Source organism: Hemibagrus wyckioides, linkage group LG19, assembly GCF_019097595.1.
Source record: "Hemibagrus wyckioides isolate EC202008001 linkage group LG19, SWU_Hwy_1.0, whole genome shotgun sequence".
NCBI lineage: Eukaryota > Metazoa > Chordata > Actinopteri > Siluriformes > Bagridae > Hemibagrus > Hemibagrus wyckioides.
The window spans coordinates 3,493,817-3,511,567 of NC_080728.1; the positions used below are offsets into that span (position 1 = coordinate 3,493,817).

The following is a 17,751-nucleotide window of genomic DNA, read 5'->3' on the forward strand; positions in this document are numbered from 1 at the left end:
GGAGAGTCTGTGGGCTTGTGAGGAACAGACAGACAGATGAACAGACAGAAAAACAGATAGACAGAGAGAGAGAGAGAGAGAGAGAGAGAGAGAGACAGAGAGACAGAGATCTAAATTTATCCTCCGTGGTATTTACTGTGGATGGAGTGATCAAGTTTCCAATTTGGATGGGTTGTGCAGTTGTGCAATAACACAGGGGACAGTTGTAGTTACATGTGTCTTTTATGTGCCGAAACAGACACATTTCTCATCAGATAAATGTTAATTCACATTATTATCACGATATATACAATTAAATCTATAGCAAACCATAGATTTTCAAAATGTCAGTAATTTCAGCAACAGTACAAAGTGCAGTGTTTGGGTTTGTCAATGTACAGAGAGACACAGAGCCTTTAATAGACTCCTGTAAGATCTGTAATGAGGAGTCTGATGGCTGGAGGGAAGAAGCTCCTCCTGAGCCTGTCAGTTTTATCCATCAGACTATGGAAGCACTTACCTGAACATACAGTTACCTGGGTGGGTGGAGGCTTTGGTGATTTTAGCAGCTGTGGTGTAGATGTGTGGCAGAGTGAGGAGATCAGACACAGAGTTAGAGATGTGCTCGACGCAATACTCTCTGCAGAGCTTTACGGCCTGGGTGGTGCAGTCAGTAAACCTTCTATAGCCCAAGTATAGAATGTTATAGAACACTTCATTCCTTCATTCAAGCAAAATGAAGTCACACTTGATTAATGCTTCAGGCTACTATCTAGTGAACTTTAGGCTACTATCTAGTGAACTTTTAGAGTGAAACCATATAACTAGAATATTTAGTTGTGATTTGATTACATACAGTCATCTGGAGAGCCTGTCAGCTAGTTTTGAGCAGTTTTAGGCATTCCTTACCTCATTACCTGTGCTTGAGGTAGTATCGTTAACTAGGGTTGATAGGTTTTAGTAAAAGTTCCACTCTAACTACACAAGCTAGCCTAAAAAAAACCCTGGGAATTAGCAAAATGAGCTATTTTCTTTTCCTCAGTGTTTCTGTATCAACATTAACCCACTGCGATATAATTTACAGTATAAATGATTTTGTTCATTATAGACACACTGTGTGTGATTATTAAATATTTCTTTGTATAAAATGTATTCAATTTTATTCCTATTATTTGCAATCAAACAAGACATTGGCACTTGATCTTAACTTGATCTGGCAACCCTGTAAGAAGGGGTCAAAATACACAGTAAATGACGGGTCAGAGCTGTTTTAGCAGCAAAAGGGGGACTAACACAATATTAGGCAGGTGGTCATAATGTTATGCCTGAAACGGTCCTGTCCTCTGTTCCTGAGTACACCAATCAGGCATAACATTATGACCACCTGCCTAATATTGTTTTGACCCCTATATTTTAATATTTTGACCCCTTCTATCAGAACCAGCATTAACTTCATCAATTTGAGCAACAGGACAACAACATGGTCCAGCCTTCGCTTCCCACGTGCATCAATGAGCCTTGACCGTCCATGACCCTGTCGCCGGTTCACCACTGTTCCTTCCTTGGACCACTTTAGATAGATACTGAGCACTGCAGACCGGGAACACCCCATAAGAGCTGCAGTTTTGGAGATGCTCTGATCCAATGGTCTAGCCATCACAATTTGGCCCTTCATCAAACTCGCTCAAATCCTTACGCTTGTCCATAAATGGACTTGTTGAATGGCTATAATAAAGGGCCGGGCTTTGCTCCATCTGGCCATGTGGATGAGCTACCACTGATCATTTTTTCCCCTAAACATTAATAAATGGTTTCTCATAACAAACTATTTTTATTCCCATAATGCACAACAAAATTCATAGATTTTTTTTTACAAAAAACTATAGAGTTAAATCAAAAGGAACACACTGTTAGAGTGACCCCATAGGTTGGGTTTGTTGTGAGGTCAGTTCATTAAGCCAGGCAGAGATCAGTATATTTACTGCAAATTATATTCATGTGTAGTTGTGTTAGAGACTGTGAATTTAAATCTGCAATAATTCCACAGCCACCAGTGTCCTGGAGCCAAGGGAGTAGAAATTGGCTGCGCTTCTCTGAAAGGGAAGGCATATTCTCTCTACCTCATCAATCACACTGACACTAGCCAATCATGGGTGTCTGTGGAAGAGGGCAGGTAGCACTTTGCTCTATTGCAATACAGAAAGAGCAGTTCAAATAGGTGTGATTAGCTGGCTTCACATTGCTCTGTAGTTACAAAGGGCAGGACAACTCCCTAATACATTCATGTGCATGTAAAGGCAGACGTCCCAGTTTTGGCCTGGCTCGCAGTCTCCAAAGGTCAGGCCAGTCAAGTTCCTCCACACCAAACTCGCTCATCCATGTCTTTATGGAGCTTGCTTTGTGCAGTCATGTTGGAACAGGAAGGGGTCATCCCCAAACCGTTCCACAAAGTTGAGAGCATGAAATTGTCCACAATGTATGAAGCTGAAGCATTAAGAGTTCATTTCACTGGAACTAAGGGGCCAAGCCCAACCCCTGAAAAACAACACCTGAACTCAATGATTTCACTATCTTTTGGCAATATAGTGTAAGTAGATTTAAGTCTCCTGTCCAGAAAATGGCCAAAGACCTGCGTCCAGCTAAAGTCATACCCAGGTATTAAAACCCAGCCTTTTGTTAAATCAGGAAATGAGATGAATTTTTCTAGGAAACTCAAGTGATACAGTTTGATAGCTGAGTCAGGAGCACAGATGACTTGACAAATATGCTTTCAACACTTTCCCTGCTCACAGAGCTTCAAGGCAGAGACGGACAACAACAGATCAGCTTTCGTGATCTCCTTTCCGTTTGGCAGGATCATTCTAGTTGCTAAAATCATGAAGCATATGCAGTGTATTATCCTGGATGTTTTCACTGCAGTAATATTAATGTGCACCTGATGGCGCTGGTGACTACACAATTATACATCATCACTGCTGCCCACTGCCCTGACCGTTTTATTTGTTATTTTGGAAGATGCATTTATAGAAATACAAATAATCCATAATAGCATTGTCCTGTGTATTCATCATGGTGTGTATTTGTGTGTATTGTTGCCCATTGTTTGTGTGTGTGTGTGTGTGTGTATGGTTGTGTTTCAGCATTGTCCCAGAAGAAGTAGAAAATTAGGAAAGATGATGAGGAATGAGAACTAATTTTATAAATTGATCCAGAAAGAAAGCAAAAAAAAGAAAAGTGGACACGCGCGCGCGCGCACACACACACACACACACACACAGACACACACACAAAGACACACCTACTATTTGACCACGTGTGCACCTTAAAGAAACGTATGTGTGTGTGTGTGTCTTTTTTATCACGACAGGGAATTTAAAAAGATAAAACAAAAATAAAAACAAAATAAAACAACAACAAATTAGAAGGTTGTTGAGGTTCATGTTAGGGTTAGCTTCGAATTAGCATTAATTATATACGTATTGTCAATAGAAGGCAAAGGATAGTAAGATGTGTGTGTGTGTGTGTGTCACGACAAGGGATTTGAAAAACAAAACAAAATAATAACAATAAAAAATGATGTAACTGAGTTTCAGGTTAGATGTAGGGTTAGCGTTAAATTAGCATGAATAATACAACAACAGAAGGTCCTCACAAGGATAGTAAGACGAGTGCGTGAGTGCGCGCGCGCGCGTGTGCGTGACGCAAGTGGCCGGTTGTATGGGTCGTGTATCACTCGCTCGGTGCCATAGTTACTGTTAGCAGCCACACGCTGTGTGTGTGTGTGTGTACACGGATTTGCACAATGAAAGAAGCTTAATTTTTATCCATTTTAAAAAAATATAAATATATATATATATATCTCGGGTTTGTGGATTTTTAAGGAGCAGCGCCGCTGCAGCGTGCCAACGCCTTGCAGGTAATGTTTAATGTATTAAGTTGCATTACATTAACAAGAATTGCTCAGTTCCTGTACACGCTGCTAACTAACTCATTAAGTATCTAGTTGGTTTTTTTATGCATTTATTTGTCACCTTTAACTAGCGATGAAAAGCACACCCAGTCCTCCTGCAATAAATACCCCGGTGTGAGATTTGGGCTCGTGCATGAATGCGGCTAGCGCTCCAGCTAGCTAACTACGCATAATATTCATGTTGTTTTAAAAAACAATCACAGGGATTTCTATAAAGAATACACGTCCAGTGTTTTGTTTATTTGATTTGATTTATTCGAGGTTTAGACATGATCGCGAACGTTTCCTCCAAACGGAATCGGTATATTATCCCGTGCCCTTGTTATGTAAAGCTGCCTTTAATAAGCCGGCTAGAAAGTGTTCAGCTAGCTACAAGGCTACATAACAATTCAGCAGGCAAGTGTGCTCAGGTTAGGGCTAGGGAGCTTGCATGGGGTTTAAAACAGTTCCTTTTGGCAGTGACAGAGATTAGATAAGATTACACGAGATTAGATGTTCCCATCGTTTTGAGAAGGAAATGAGTTTTATCTAAAATGCACCTCACACACAGGTGCATTATGGCTTTTACTAGTCTCCCAAACCTGTCTGTCTGTCTGTCTATCTATCTATCTATCTATCTATCTATCTATCTATCTATCTATCTATCTATCTATCTATCTCTCTGTCTGTCTGTCTATCTATCTCTCTGTCTGTCTATCTATCTATCTATCTATCTATCTAGAAGAGTGCTGTGTTAATAACCCCTTTAATGCCTTTATAAATAAATGATGAGAGGGAATTTAATCCCAGGCTGCTCCTCTACCTGAGGATCAAGCATGACAGGCCTACATGAAGAGGCCTTGCCTCTACTCTTTAATGCTCCGAAAGTCTTTCAGCAAAAAGGCAAAAGCATACGAAATGTTATTTATTCAAGTATTGATTGTGAACCGTCTACAATAAGTGAGAATGAGACTGCTGCCTGTCCCTTCCCCCCATCTACAGCATGTGATCTCAGTAATTGATGACCAGAGCCTGGGTTTCTCGGTCAGCAGGATTTTTTGAGGGTGACGACTGAACCATGCTGATGATTTAGATGATCCAGGATGCTCTTAAGACTAGACTTTGCAGGGGGAAAAGAGTCAGATTAGACAGGAAACAAGTTGTAACAGTGCACAAGCTCTAATGGCTGAATCCTTATGGGTTTGTTTGCCTTGTGCTCAGGACTGTGGGGTGAACTGACACCCTGTGTGTGTGTGTGTGTGCGCGCATGTGTGGTCATTCATGTGGGGGACACATCCATTACATCAGCTGTCCCATTAATAATAAATACAAACCCTCTGTTATATAAAGCTTTTTTCCAAAGCTATTAGAAGCTCCATAATCTAATACAAATAGGCAGCTATTAACAATGTAAGAGAAGATTACAGTATGGAGTGAGGAGTGTTTTTATCATCACCTACAGAAAACTCTTGCTGCTGCATACTTTCAGACGTCTCTGGTACGATTGCTCTCTCAGTCTGAACAGCTTCGTTCTTTTTCCAAAAGTTAATCAAACCTGATATGAAGGGTTAATAAGAGAGCAGGCAGATAACATGGAGCAAAAGTGGACTTTGGATCCTGGTTAGAATTGTAATGCCGACCTGGGCGATATGGTGAGATGAAAACGCGATTAGACTTCAGATAAACGTGGATTTGTCTTGCTTTAGCCGTTCCTGTGTTTGAGCAGAGCTTCGTGCACAGACGTGGAGCGAGTTCAGGCTGGGAGTGGTGCCTATAAACAAATCATTCTTTTTTTTTTATTGTGGTTCCTCAACAAGGATACAAGACCTTCCTTTGTTTGGGTTTAGTGACTTTACAGCTGCGTATTAAGCTTACACACTGGATATGGACAAGGAGTCGTCTCACAGTGTTTCTGCAGACTTTAAGAAATAACTGTAGAGTCTTTCAGCTCTAAATTATAGCTGATCCTCTGTTTCTGCGGGTTTGCAGCCAATCACATGCATCTGTTTCAATTATTTAGCTGAAGGCAGCTTATTGGATCAGCGACTAGTCACACGGCAAGAGACGTTTTCTCAAAACAACGAGAGGTTTCATTCGTTTTTCTATAAAATCGTAACGTGACAACCATTACGACAACAAAACACAACCATTTGGAGTTGTTTTATTGATTAAATATGAACTAAAAAGCACCACACAGACATGTAAGCTGCTTACTGGACCTTTATAAGTAAAAGAAGTCTATGTAACCGGACCTTACACTCCAGTTATATCTAGTTTTCCTCCTGTGATGACGTGAATGTGCGTACTCTTCACGTGGCCTGAGGCTTTCTACTACGTTTTCATCTCTTCCCAAGTCATTTCTGAAGAAAAGGTTAAAGCACACTGCTTAAAATGGATGAATAATTCATTTAAGTTGTCTTTATTTATCACATATACATTACTTTCTTCGCATATCTCATCCTTGGGGGTTTGGGGTTAGAGCGCAGGATCAGCCATAATGCAGTGCCCTTGGAGCAGGGTGGGTTGGGGGCAGCTTTGTGGTGCTGGTGCTCGAACCCTGATCTTCCGGTCAACAACCCAGACCCTTAACTACGTGAGCTACCACCGCCCCAAATTTATGTATTTCATGACATCTTTACCTTTTTGTCTCCGTTTCATCCGTGATGCAGTCTGCCAAGTTTAAACTATGAGGTGATCCACACCTCTGGTCTGGTTTTAGACTCACTTGATTCTGTCAAACCCGGAGCATCTTACATCATCACAAACACACATAGAGGTCATGATAGAGACCTTACCTTATCTTTCCCTTCAGTAGTTTTGTGAGATGTGGTAGCTTTGTGGTTATGGTGCTGGACTACTGATGGGAAGGTTGTGAGTTTGAATCCCAGCTCCACCATGCAGCCACTGTTGGGCCCTTGAGCAAGGCCCTTAAACCTTAATTGCTCAGTTGTGTAAAAAAAAAAAAAGAAGAGAGATAATAATGTAAGTTGCTCTGGATAAGGGTGTCTGTTAAATGCTGAAAATGTAAATGGTGTTGTTATGTGCAGTAAAGCTTTTAACCTCTTCTGTGTCCCATAACATTCCCCTGTCACTCATGCTACACGTGTATTTTGGAAATGAATGATGTCGTCGTCATCGGCTAAAACACACACACACGTTTTATTTACCTCCTGAACAAGTATGAGTTGTGTATACATTTACGGGAATCGCAGCACAGTTCCAGTGCAGCCGAACTCGCACCACCTCCTACAGGTAGTCTCAGGTTCAGTACTGTGCTGTGCTTCCTGCTCCACATGACAGATCTAACATTAACATCTTATCATACAAACTGTGCTCTGTTGAGGAATAAGTGTGAAAACCCTGTAATTGCTTTTCTTCTCATATAAATCTGGGGGAGGATATACAAATCCTCTTTTTAACACGACATACTTCTCAGTTGTATATTACACAAGTCTTGTGTGTGTGTGATGTGAAAGTTGTGTGTATTTTGGGTTTCGGCAGCAGTGTTGTAAATGTAAATTGCTGAACTGATCCATGACATGTAACCTGAGCCAAAGGACAGAGCTGTAGTTCTGCAGTAAGGCTAAAGGTTCTGCTTAATAATCACAATAAGCAATGACTATATACATTTGCCGAATTCATAAAGTGAAAACTGAATTAAATGCTCAGGCAGAGAAGCTTTATTTAGCTTAATTACCCAAATTCACCTCACCTAAATCCACTATAAATAAATAAAACGGACACTCAGGCTTCAGTGAACAAAAATGATGATGTAATTAAATGTTGTTAGAGTACCTACTACACATCCTGGACAGTTTTTGTATGTAAATATGTGTTTTTTAATATGGTTTTTTTAATACTGAATGCAGTGCGAGAGGCTGAACTGTCGGAGACATTTATTCTGATCTAAACAAACATGCATGTAAACACAGCAGGCAACATGGAGGTCAGCAAAAAATGACACGTGCATATATGGTCCAATCGGTTGATGACGTCATTATCATGACAGGTCTGGTCAGCTCTGCACTTCATTATACTATATTATCATCAGTGTGGGTGTCAGTTTGGAGTCTGATCTCTGTGTGGTCTGATACGGCTGTACCGGGGCAGTGCTGTAGAACGTGCTGCATGATAGCACACTGCATACTTTGTGTTTGATGCTGTCCTGCTTTGGCGCAGCGCTGACATTTTCTCCTGGCCTTCTTACAACCAGCAGAATCCTGAGCAGACGAGACAGCTTTATCTTTCCATTTGCTCTAAATATAACGTGTGCAGAAATAGTAGAAATAAAGAAAATGGGAAGTTTGAAGATTGGATAATCATGGCCTGGTCCAGTGTGAGCGAGGCTGTCTATCTCTCTACTGTAGCCTCAGGTTCCTGTTGTTTTCAGACAGGAGTGGAACCTGAAGCTCCAGCTGTTGTAGCTCCTCCACCTCATGATTTGATGTTTTGTGCATGCTGAGATGCTTTTCTCCTCACCACGGCTGTAAAGAGTGATTACTTGAGTTAACATTGCTTTCCTGTCAGTTCATCAGCAAAGGGTTTCCACCAACAGAACTGCTGCTCACTGGATATGTCTTTTTTTTGCAGCATTGTGTGTAAGCTTTAGTGACCGTTATGTGAAAATGGCAGGAGGTCAGCAGTTTCTGAAATACTGAAAGCAGCACATCTGCCACCAGTCCAGGCCACAGTCCCACTGCGATCACACGTTTCCTCATGTTAGATGTTTGTGATCATTGACATTAACACTAATTGTGGACAGATCATTATTATTATTATTATTATTATTATTGTTTGTATTTAAACATGAACTGGACAGTGTAGGCATGCAGTTGGTCATTTTTATTATAAGCAGTTTTTACATCCATCTAAAAACTTTTGAATCCAAACATTTCTGCAGTTAAATATCAGTTTAACTCCAATACATGTTTTATTATATGCACTAGTAGCATGGAGTCTGATATACGCTTGGGGTTTTATGGTCTGCTGTCTGATACTATTTTTTGCTAGCAAATTTCCTATTGGGATGAATAAAGTGTCTGTCTGTCTAGTAGTGTTAGACCCTTTGGCTTTAGTTGTATAGCCTATTTGTAATGGCAGGGTTGATGTCTCATGAGCTTCCTTCTATTGCTTTTGTTCACACGAGTCAATCCTCTTTTGTGCAATTTGACCTGTGTAGAGTTCTACTGCAGCATCAGTGTGATTCCTGCAGGTGTAGAGACACGCTATAGTTTCTTCACACGCCTGAATGCGGAAGTGCATGTAGCAGTGAACGATGAGGGCAAATACAGCTCGCAATCAGGGCAGCGTCATATACCTTTCATCTCCTGTACCTCACAGAGAAAATAATCTATCTTTATAAGTTTTATGACCTGATTTATTTTCCTCGATTTGCTTTTGGCATCCGAAAAATGAAACACGTGTCAGAGATGCAGTACTGTAATTCTAATCATTTCACTTTAATGCTGCTTTGTGAAAGTTATTAAAAAGTGCTGTACAAATAAAAGTGAATAGAATTTGCATGTTTTTTTTTTTTGGAACGTATCAGAATACAGGAGCATTTCTATACAGTGAGGGGAAATAAAGTTTTGGGACACCCCTCCAAATCATTGAGTTCAGGGGTTGGGCTCGGCCCCTTAGTTCCAGTGAAAGGAACTCTAAATGCTTCAGCTTCATACCAAGACATTCTGGACAATTTCATGCTCCTAACTTTGTGGAACAATTTGGGGTTGACCCCTTCCTGTTCCAACATGACTGCACACCAGTGCACAAAGCAAGGTCCATAAAGACATGGATGAGAGAGTTTGGTGTGGAGGAACTTGACTGACCTGCACAGTCCTGACCTCCACCTCATAGAACACATTTGGGATGAATTAGAGCGGAGACTGTGAGCCAGGCCAAAAGTTTTGGGACGTCTGCCTTTACATGCACATGAATGTAATATGGAGTTGTCCCGCCCCTTTACAGCTATATCAGCTTCAACTCTTCTGGGAAGGCTTTCCTCAAGGTTTAGGAGTGTGTTTATGGGAATTTTTGACCATGGCTCTAGAAGTGCATTTGTGAGGTCAGGCACTGATGTTGAACGAGAAGGTCTGGCGTCTGAGTTCTGATTTGTTTACATGCTTTTACCTTCCTTGACATTAGTCTGAGAGTGTGTTGTGTAATCTTGTGTGATGTCCAGGGATGATTAGCTGAAAGCGGTTGTACTAACAGGGATGTTTATCGTCTTTGCTCTGTAGTTTTTTCCACTGGAGTGCTGTCACAACTTTAGGAAGCTTCTTCACCTTCATCATGAATGCTAGAATATCTCGAAAGCATATCTTTGTCACGTTAATGGACACATACTCCTTTTGTTTATATATAAAAGTACAACATCAAATCTCATTAGCTGAGTTATATTACACAGTGTAGTAGGTGAAGATTTCTTTCTGCTCACAGACCTGATTTTTATCCTGACAGTAATGTAGACAGGTTGTATCAACACTTTGTATGCTGGTAAAGCGTCTTATCTGTGGACACACACATCTGCGGTGTCAGGGGTGGGACTGGCGCTTGGCCAAGGTCAAGCCTGTAGCCATAGCAACCGGTTTGACGGACAGTGGGCCACGCTATTGTCAAAAGCAGGCGTATCAGCTGATTTATTTTTCTATAGTAAATACAACAATGAATAGCTCTCAGTTATAGACTATTGAAATGAACCTTTGGAATGTGTGTTAGGGCGTGATATCATGTTGGAGTGTGTGTGTGTGAAGTCCTGCATCACTTCTGTGTTCTGCTTTACTGTTAAACACTGATGATATCCAGTACTGTGCAGCTTTTTTAAAATTATTAATTAAATATTTATTAAATAAATATTCTGCTGCCCTGCTGTTGAGTCTTGTGTGTGTGTGCGAGTCTGTCTGTGTGTGTGTGTGTATTTGTTTGCGTGTCTGTCTGTGTGTGCGTGTCTTTGTATAGTTATCTGTGTGTGTGTGGGTCTGTGGGTGTGTCTGGGTGTGTGTGCCGGTGTGCATGTACCTGTGTGTGTGTCTGTGTGCATGTATCTGTATGTGTGTATGTTTGTGTTTGTCTGTCTGTGTGTGTGTGTGTGTCTGTGTGTGTGGGTGTTATCAAGGTTGTATAAAGTATCTCAATAACTTTGTCTGATTTTCTGTGTATTTAGGTAGTGAGGAAACACTGCTGAGACATGTCTGAAGGACTACACACACATTCTGCAGAATGGTACACAAACCCTTTCCTGCTATTTCAGAGATAGTCCAAAACCTCCTTAATTTACCTTCATAAATGATCATAGATTGGTGTACACTTAGCGACTGTAGACCATTTATTGCTTTATGTGTCAGCATTTCTCAGCTCTGTCCATCAGAGAAAAGAAACCTGCATTTGATCCGCTCGTACTAGTCTGTCCCTTCCCCCAGTATAACACAACTACTGTGTTTGGGAGTAATCCATCACCCAAGCAGTATCCGGTGATCAGTGCTCCAGAGGTGGTTCTTTCCCCCGATGGAGCTGGTAGAGAGGAGCTGATGAGCTACATGACAACAGATGGGATTCAGGCACTAACTCTGCATGTATTGTAATTCTAGCTGATAAATCATCTAATGAGTGTAGCTACACAACTAAAGTGTTTCTCTGTTCATGTTGTGCATCTTAATATCCATAAAAAGCATCTCTGTCCAGTGCAGCATCTGTACCACCAGAAAGATGTTATTTACTTTCTGTTAGACTGCATTGGTCATCCTCATGTGAGCTTTTTCACGGAGTTGCTCTTTAAACATCATTCTTTATGATTTAAGAATCTTTCAGTACATATTCCGGGTTTTACTGACTCAAATTTCTCTTCCTGCCTAGATAAACATGCTATGACTCTGAGACGATGGCCAGCGAACCCCTCGAAGGTTTCCACGAGGTGAACCTGGCATCACCCACCACGCCGGACCTGCATGGTGTCCATGAGCAGCACACGCCGAAGCCCAGCGCCCCACCCAGCACCCTGTACCGCACACACTCCTTGAGCTCCAACCCCTGCCCTCCTAACACTCTCTATGTTGACCAGTTACCCACCCAGCCGGTTTACCCCGCTCCCAGAGAACTGGACAACGATGAGCCACACAACGGCAGGTGATAATATGGCTTGGTTTCATTAATATTAATAGGTTTATGAGAATAAAGTGCTTGGACAGACACAAAATTCATCCTCCTTTTGATTTTTTTCAACATTCACTGTCCACTTAATTAGGAACACTTGCACATATACATACAGTTATCTAATCAGCCAATCATGTGGCAGCAGCACAATGCAAAATATCATGCAGATACAGGTCAAGAGCTCCAGTTAATGTTGGCATCAGAGATTGTGATAATGGCAGTGAAAAAAGGAGGATGTGCAGCCATGACCATCACACTCATATGTGGTTCTTCTCCAAAGTTTAAAGCACACAATTGTACAGAAAGTCTCTGTATGCTGTAACATTATAATTTACTTTCACTGGAAGTAAGAGACTCGAACCCTGTTCCAGCATGACAATGCCCCTGTGCACAAAGCCCCTGAGCTCCATGAACACATGGTGTGTTAAGGTTGGAGTGGAAGAACTGGAGTGTCCGGCACAGAGCCCTGAATCTGACTCAACCCCACTGGGAAGAACTGGAACACCGACTGAACCTCAGACCTCTTCACTCTTACATCATCAGTGTCTGATCTCACTAATGCTCTTGTAGCTGAATGATCACTAATCCCCACAGACACGCTCCAACATCTAGTGGAAAACCTTCACAGAGACTGGAGCTCATTATATCAGCAAACATAGGGTGCACAAATTTTTGGCCATATAGTTTATAGAATTAAAACATACTGAGATGATGTCTTGACACAAAGCAGTATTTTATTCACTGAAGAATGAACACATCCTTTCTGTCTGTTTATAGTCACTATGTAGTATGTTATAAACAGTCGTTCCGTCACCAGCCTTTTTCCCTCCGTCTTAAGCTCTTGTGGATTATATGGATTGTCTGCTGTACTGCTCATTGTGAGTGAACTGTTACTATAGCAACAATAACATATTAGAACAAGTGCTTTAATAAATAAAATGATGGTAATGTGATCAATAGCTTCTGATCAGTTTGAGTTCAGCAGCACTGTGGTGTAATGCGCTGTGGTGTAAAGCTCATGGTGATTAACTCTGATTACTCCCACGCAATATGCAAATCAGGGGAAGTCATGCAGCTGTGAACATGGCAGGAGCGGAGGATCACCAGAGCTTGTTTTCTTCTGCAGCCTGTACTTACATGTCCTCTGCCAACGGACTGTTTCCCACCGCTGTGTCTTAGGAGGTGACATGAACAGAGACATGCCGTGTTAGCAGCAATTGCTGTGTCTTTTTTTTTCCCACCTCTAGGGTTAAAAAAAAACTAATAATGTGATGCCATTTCCTGTGGGTGGATCACTTCTTTGTAATTGCATTTAATTACATTTAACTCCAGCCAGAGATCTGTGGAGGTGGTCAGCCTGATGTGGACACACTCTGGAGCTGTGTTCATTCACTATTCACACGTTTCTTTTTAATGCGGTTAAATGTCATCATGACTTATCAAGATGGATCAGAGACATGAACGAATTTCTTCATGGGTAAAATTAAAAGACCTGTAGTTCCTTGATCAATTATTTAGCACCTCAGTAATGTCTAGTGGAGTAACCATTTCCGTGATCTGTGTTCTGCAGTTGTACTGAACTTCACTTGTGAGATTGAGAGGGGATTGTAGACCTGGAATACCTTGTTTCACTATGATGTGATGACTTGCACCAAGGGCATCACCTAAATCTACACAGGGAATACCACAGCCAACTATGTTCCAGCACAGATATGTTCTTTGTGCAGAAACAACTTCTCATGGAAGGACAGCCTATGGGGAGCAATCTCCTCTACAATATGCTCTAGTTGAGACCATGCCCTTTCACTCTTGGGTGTGGGAAATATGAGTTCTGGTTGTGGGGATGAACTCTCTTGGATTAGTCTTTTCAGAGATCTTTTCTGGATGGAATCCTCTCACCTGTAAACCAGTAAGCTTCTGACATGGAACAGCAGTTGAGACCCATACTGGTACAACTGTGGAGGTATGAGAGTTCTGTATAACCTTATTGGATATTGCCTCACTTGCTGTCTCTTTAACTACTGCAGACTCGGTCCCTCTTTCCTTCAACTTTTCCTGTTCCTTTGACTGCTCTGATTGCAGAAGCTTCCTAGCCTCTTTGCTGCTGTCTTCATATAGACATGTTTTGTAATACCTGATTTCTCAGTGGAATTAATTGGCAACACCCTTGCTGCAGTGCCTTGAGTTCTTGCTGTTTTCTCTTTCTCAGCTTCACTTGGTTTTAAAGCATGAAGGGATGTCACTGGATTGCAAGCAATCTGGCTGAAGCTAGGAAATGTGTTAGCTTCTTCATCAATTTCCATGACCTTACGATTCCATCTTGCAGTTAGCCAATCAGAAAGCTTGGCAAGAATTTTTCATTGCAGTCACTGAGGACTTCAAGACCCTTAATCTGAGGAATAGCAGCTTCACAGCCTCGAAGGAAGTCAGTAAATTCTCACAGTCAAACACTATCCTTGGAGCTTATCTTTGGTCATAAACTGAACTTATCTCTGTAGACCTTAGCAATGAAGAATGGGTTTGGTTCATTTTGCTAAAAAAGTAGCCTGAATTTAGTGGTTAAACTCTGAGAATCTATCTATCTGTCTGTTTATCTATCTGTCTGTTGATCTATCTATCTGTGTATCTATCTATCTGTGTATCTATCCAACTCTATTTTATGTCTCTTTTTTCTTAAAACTTCTAATTTAATCTATTAATTATTTTAAACTTTAAACATCAGTCTGGCTTTGTCAAAACAATGCCAAAGTTTGTCATGATAAACTTTACCTGTCTACTTATTATTCTTAAATGGACAACACTGACTTAGGAAGATGTGTTCTTTATGAAAGTTGTCCACCAGCTAAACAATGATGAGTTATTTATTTTTTTATCCAACAAACTGGGCTGGATCTGAGACAAGAGATTTGAGATGACTTCAGATTTCTGAGATAAATAACATGTTCATGGTCAATTGGATCGTATTTTAAGGGTTGTCAAGACATTATTGAAGAATATTCCCCAAAGCCACAGCAGTAAATGAGTGAAAAACTGTCAGTGAGATTGTAATGGATAAAGAGAAGTTAATGCTAAAATCCCTGCAACAGCTGGACCTTCATTCTTTATCTAACTCAGACATTTACAACTTAATCCTATAAACAGAAGGAAGTTTTCACTCTGTTACATTCATTTGTTGTCTTCAGGAAAATACTGCTATTACTAAAATACTACTATTCCTTAAAGCTAATGTTTTTTGAATGTTTTTCATTTTAATGATCTAACATTTATTAGATGATTTAAATCTATTAGATTATTACACATAGATTTGAACACATTTTGTTTGTAAATAAATAATATAATAATACATGTTTCTTTTTCAAATTTAATTCAAATGACAATCATATATAATATTTACAATAATAGTGTAGGTGTTTATTATTTCTCTAATGTAATTTTGTAAATTTATTTCTCTTTTTGCAATTTTTGTTGGTCAGAGTGACCACAGTGAGGTTTGGAGCCATTCTTCTGGCTGGGACGGCTTGGACAAGGCCCATAGTGAGAGCCGTATTTATGGCTGGGACGGCCCGGACCGGGTCCTCAGTGGGAGCCGTGTTTAAGGCTGGGACGGCCCGGACCGGGTCCTCAGTGGGAGCCGTGTTTAAGGCTGGGACAACTCGGACAGGGTCCTCAGTGGGAGCCGTGTTTAAGGCTGGGACGGCTTGCACAGGGTCCTCAGTGGGAGCCGTATTTATGGCTGGGACGGCTCGGACAGGGTCCTCAGTGAGAGCCGTATTTATGGCTGGGACGGCCCGGACCGGGTCCTCAGTGGGAGCCGTGTTTAAGGCTGGGACGGCTCGCACAGGGTCCTCAGTGGGAGCCGTGTTTAAGGCTGGGACGGCTTGCACAGGCTCCCCAGGGGGAGCTGTCTTGACAGCTACAAAGCTCTTCTTTAGGTTGGGAGGCAGCACAGGTTTCCTAAGTGATGTGGTGGGCTTGATGAGCTCAAGGCCAAACAGCTCCTGAGCCACATTTATGGCTGGGACGGCTTGGATAGGGTCCTCAGAGGGAGCTGTCTCAACAGTTATGGTGCTCTTCTTCAGGTCGGGAGGCAGCACAGGTTGCCTAAGTGCTGTGGTGGGCTTGGTGAGCTCAAGGCCAAACAGCTCCTGAGCCTTCTGATGTTCAAGGCGAGCCTGGCGTTCCTCTTTTCTTAGAGCCTCTCCCACATGAATCGGCTTCCCGCCCCAGATCCTGCCGTTCACGCCATTTTTGGCCATCGCGGCTTCCTCGGAAGATGTAAAACACACGAAGCCGAAGCCTTTGGATCGCCTGTTCTCAGTTATCACCTGAAGGAGGCAGGATCATGAGGAACAATGAGCACAGAGAAAGCTTTCCACTCTCTAGAGTCAATAAGGGGAAGTAGATACAGATTATTAGGAATAAAATGGAGAGCTCATTAGCTGTATGTTACCTTGGCACTGGTGACCCTCCCGAATTGTCTGAACACCATGCCCAAACACTCATCATCAATGCTGTTGTCGAGGTTCTTGATGAAGAGGTTGCTGGCATGGTGTTGGGAGCTGGGGCGATCTTCAGCCTTGCGCTCTTTATGAGGCTTAAAATATTGGCTGGTGCTGTAACAGAACAGAGATGCTGCTTTTAGAGTCTTTATCTAAACCTGCTCTTAGATGTTATGTCTTTTTCCAGCAGCCTGATGTTGACTGAAATACTCTCATAAGACCAAACACAACCTCTGTTTCAACAATTAAAGGAGTTCGATTAATATCAAATGCAGTTAGTTTAAGCACAATGTCACATCATACTAATTAACACGTGGCTTACACTTCGAGGTCGTTCAGCATCATCACATTGAGCCGCTCGATGGCCAACGCCGCTGCCTCTGCTGCCTCGTATTGAATGTAGCCATGGCCCTTCGAGTCCACAACCTTCAGGAGAAACACAGCATGTAAACACATAGTTTACGGGGCAACACTGTCGCTAGACTCATCCAGGTTCTGGATGAAAATGTTGGCCCCGTTGGTCCTCTGGCCCGTTAGCTCCCAGTCAGACCACATGACGTGCATGGGTCTGTCCAGAAGAGGTTCAAAGTGGAACATTTCCAGCGCTCGCTCAGCTGAGGGAACCAAAATAAGTTGTTGATTTTAATTCAATCAACAATTAAAAATAGTTTTTACTGCTGCACAAAAAAAAAAATCCTATCTGTGCTGCACTATAAGGTGAAAATCCCACAGCAATGCATATGTTTAAGCATTTAATTGTAAAATATTGTATTATGTTATAATAATATACAGTAGACCACTGGCTGTGTGACTGGCTGTGGATATCTGTGGCTTGGATTCCACTGGAAATACAAATCTTCACCAGTAGAGAAACTAACTGAACTAACTAGACTAGAAACAAACTAGAAAAACTAACTAGGAAATTCTAATCCTGACACTAGTCTGGAGTGTTTATGGTCACTGTAGTAAAAACCACTGGCATTTGTTCTTAAGGCTTAAGTCCATTTTCTTAAGGCTTAAGTCCATTTCCTAGATCCCACTTTTTTGCACACAGGATACATTCATTTTAATGAATGACAAATTGAATGGATCTGTCATGTGTTTTCTGTCCACATTTATTATTAGTGCAGGTGGTGTTTCAACTTGATACCCCCCCCCCCCGTCTAGCTGAGCTGA

The 17,751-nt window shown here is 41.6% G+C and overlaps 1 protein-coding gene across 3 annotated transcripts in view; it reads left to right on the forward strand.

Annotated features, from left to right (window-relative positions):
- The first annotated feature begins 3,681 nt into the window (after positions 1–3,681).
- The window catches only part of rab3ip (RAB3A interacting protein (rabin3)), a 32,296-nt gene continuing 18,226 nt past the window's right edge, over positions 3,682–17,751 (forward strand). For 2 of the 3 annotated variants that reach the window (XM_058417049.1, XM_058417051.1), the window contains exons 1-3: positions 3,682–3,895; positions 11,091–11,149; positions 11,780–12,049. In XM_058417049.1, the coding sequence (XP_058273032.1) occupies positions 11,805–12,049 (245 nt within the window). In that variant the 5' untranslated portion in view covers positions 3,682–3,895; positions 11,091–11,149; positions 11,780–11,804. The remainder of the gene's footprint in view (positions 3,896–11,090; positions 11,150–11,779; positions 12,050–17,751) is intronic. The other variant, XM_058417050.1, reaches the window with a different exon arrangement.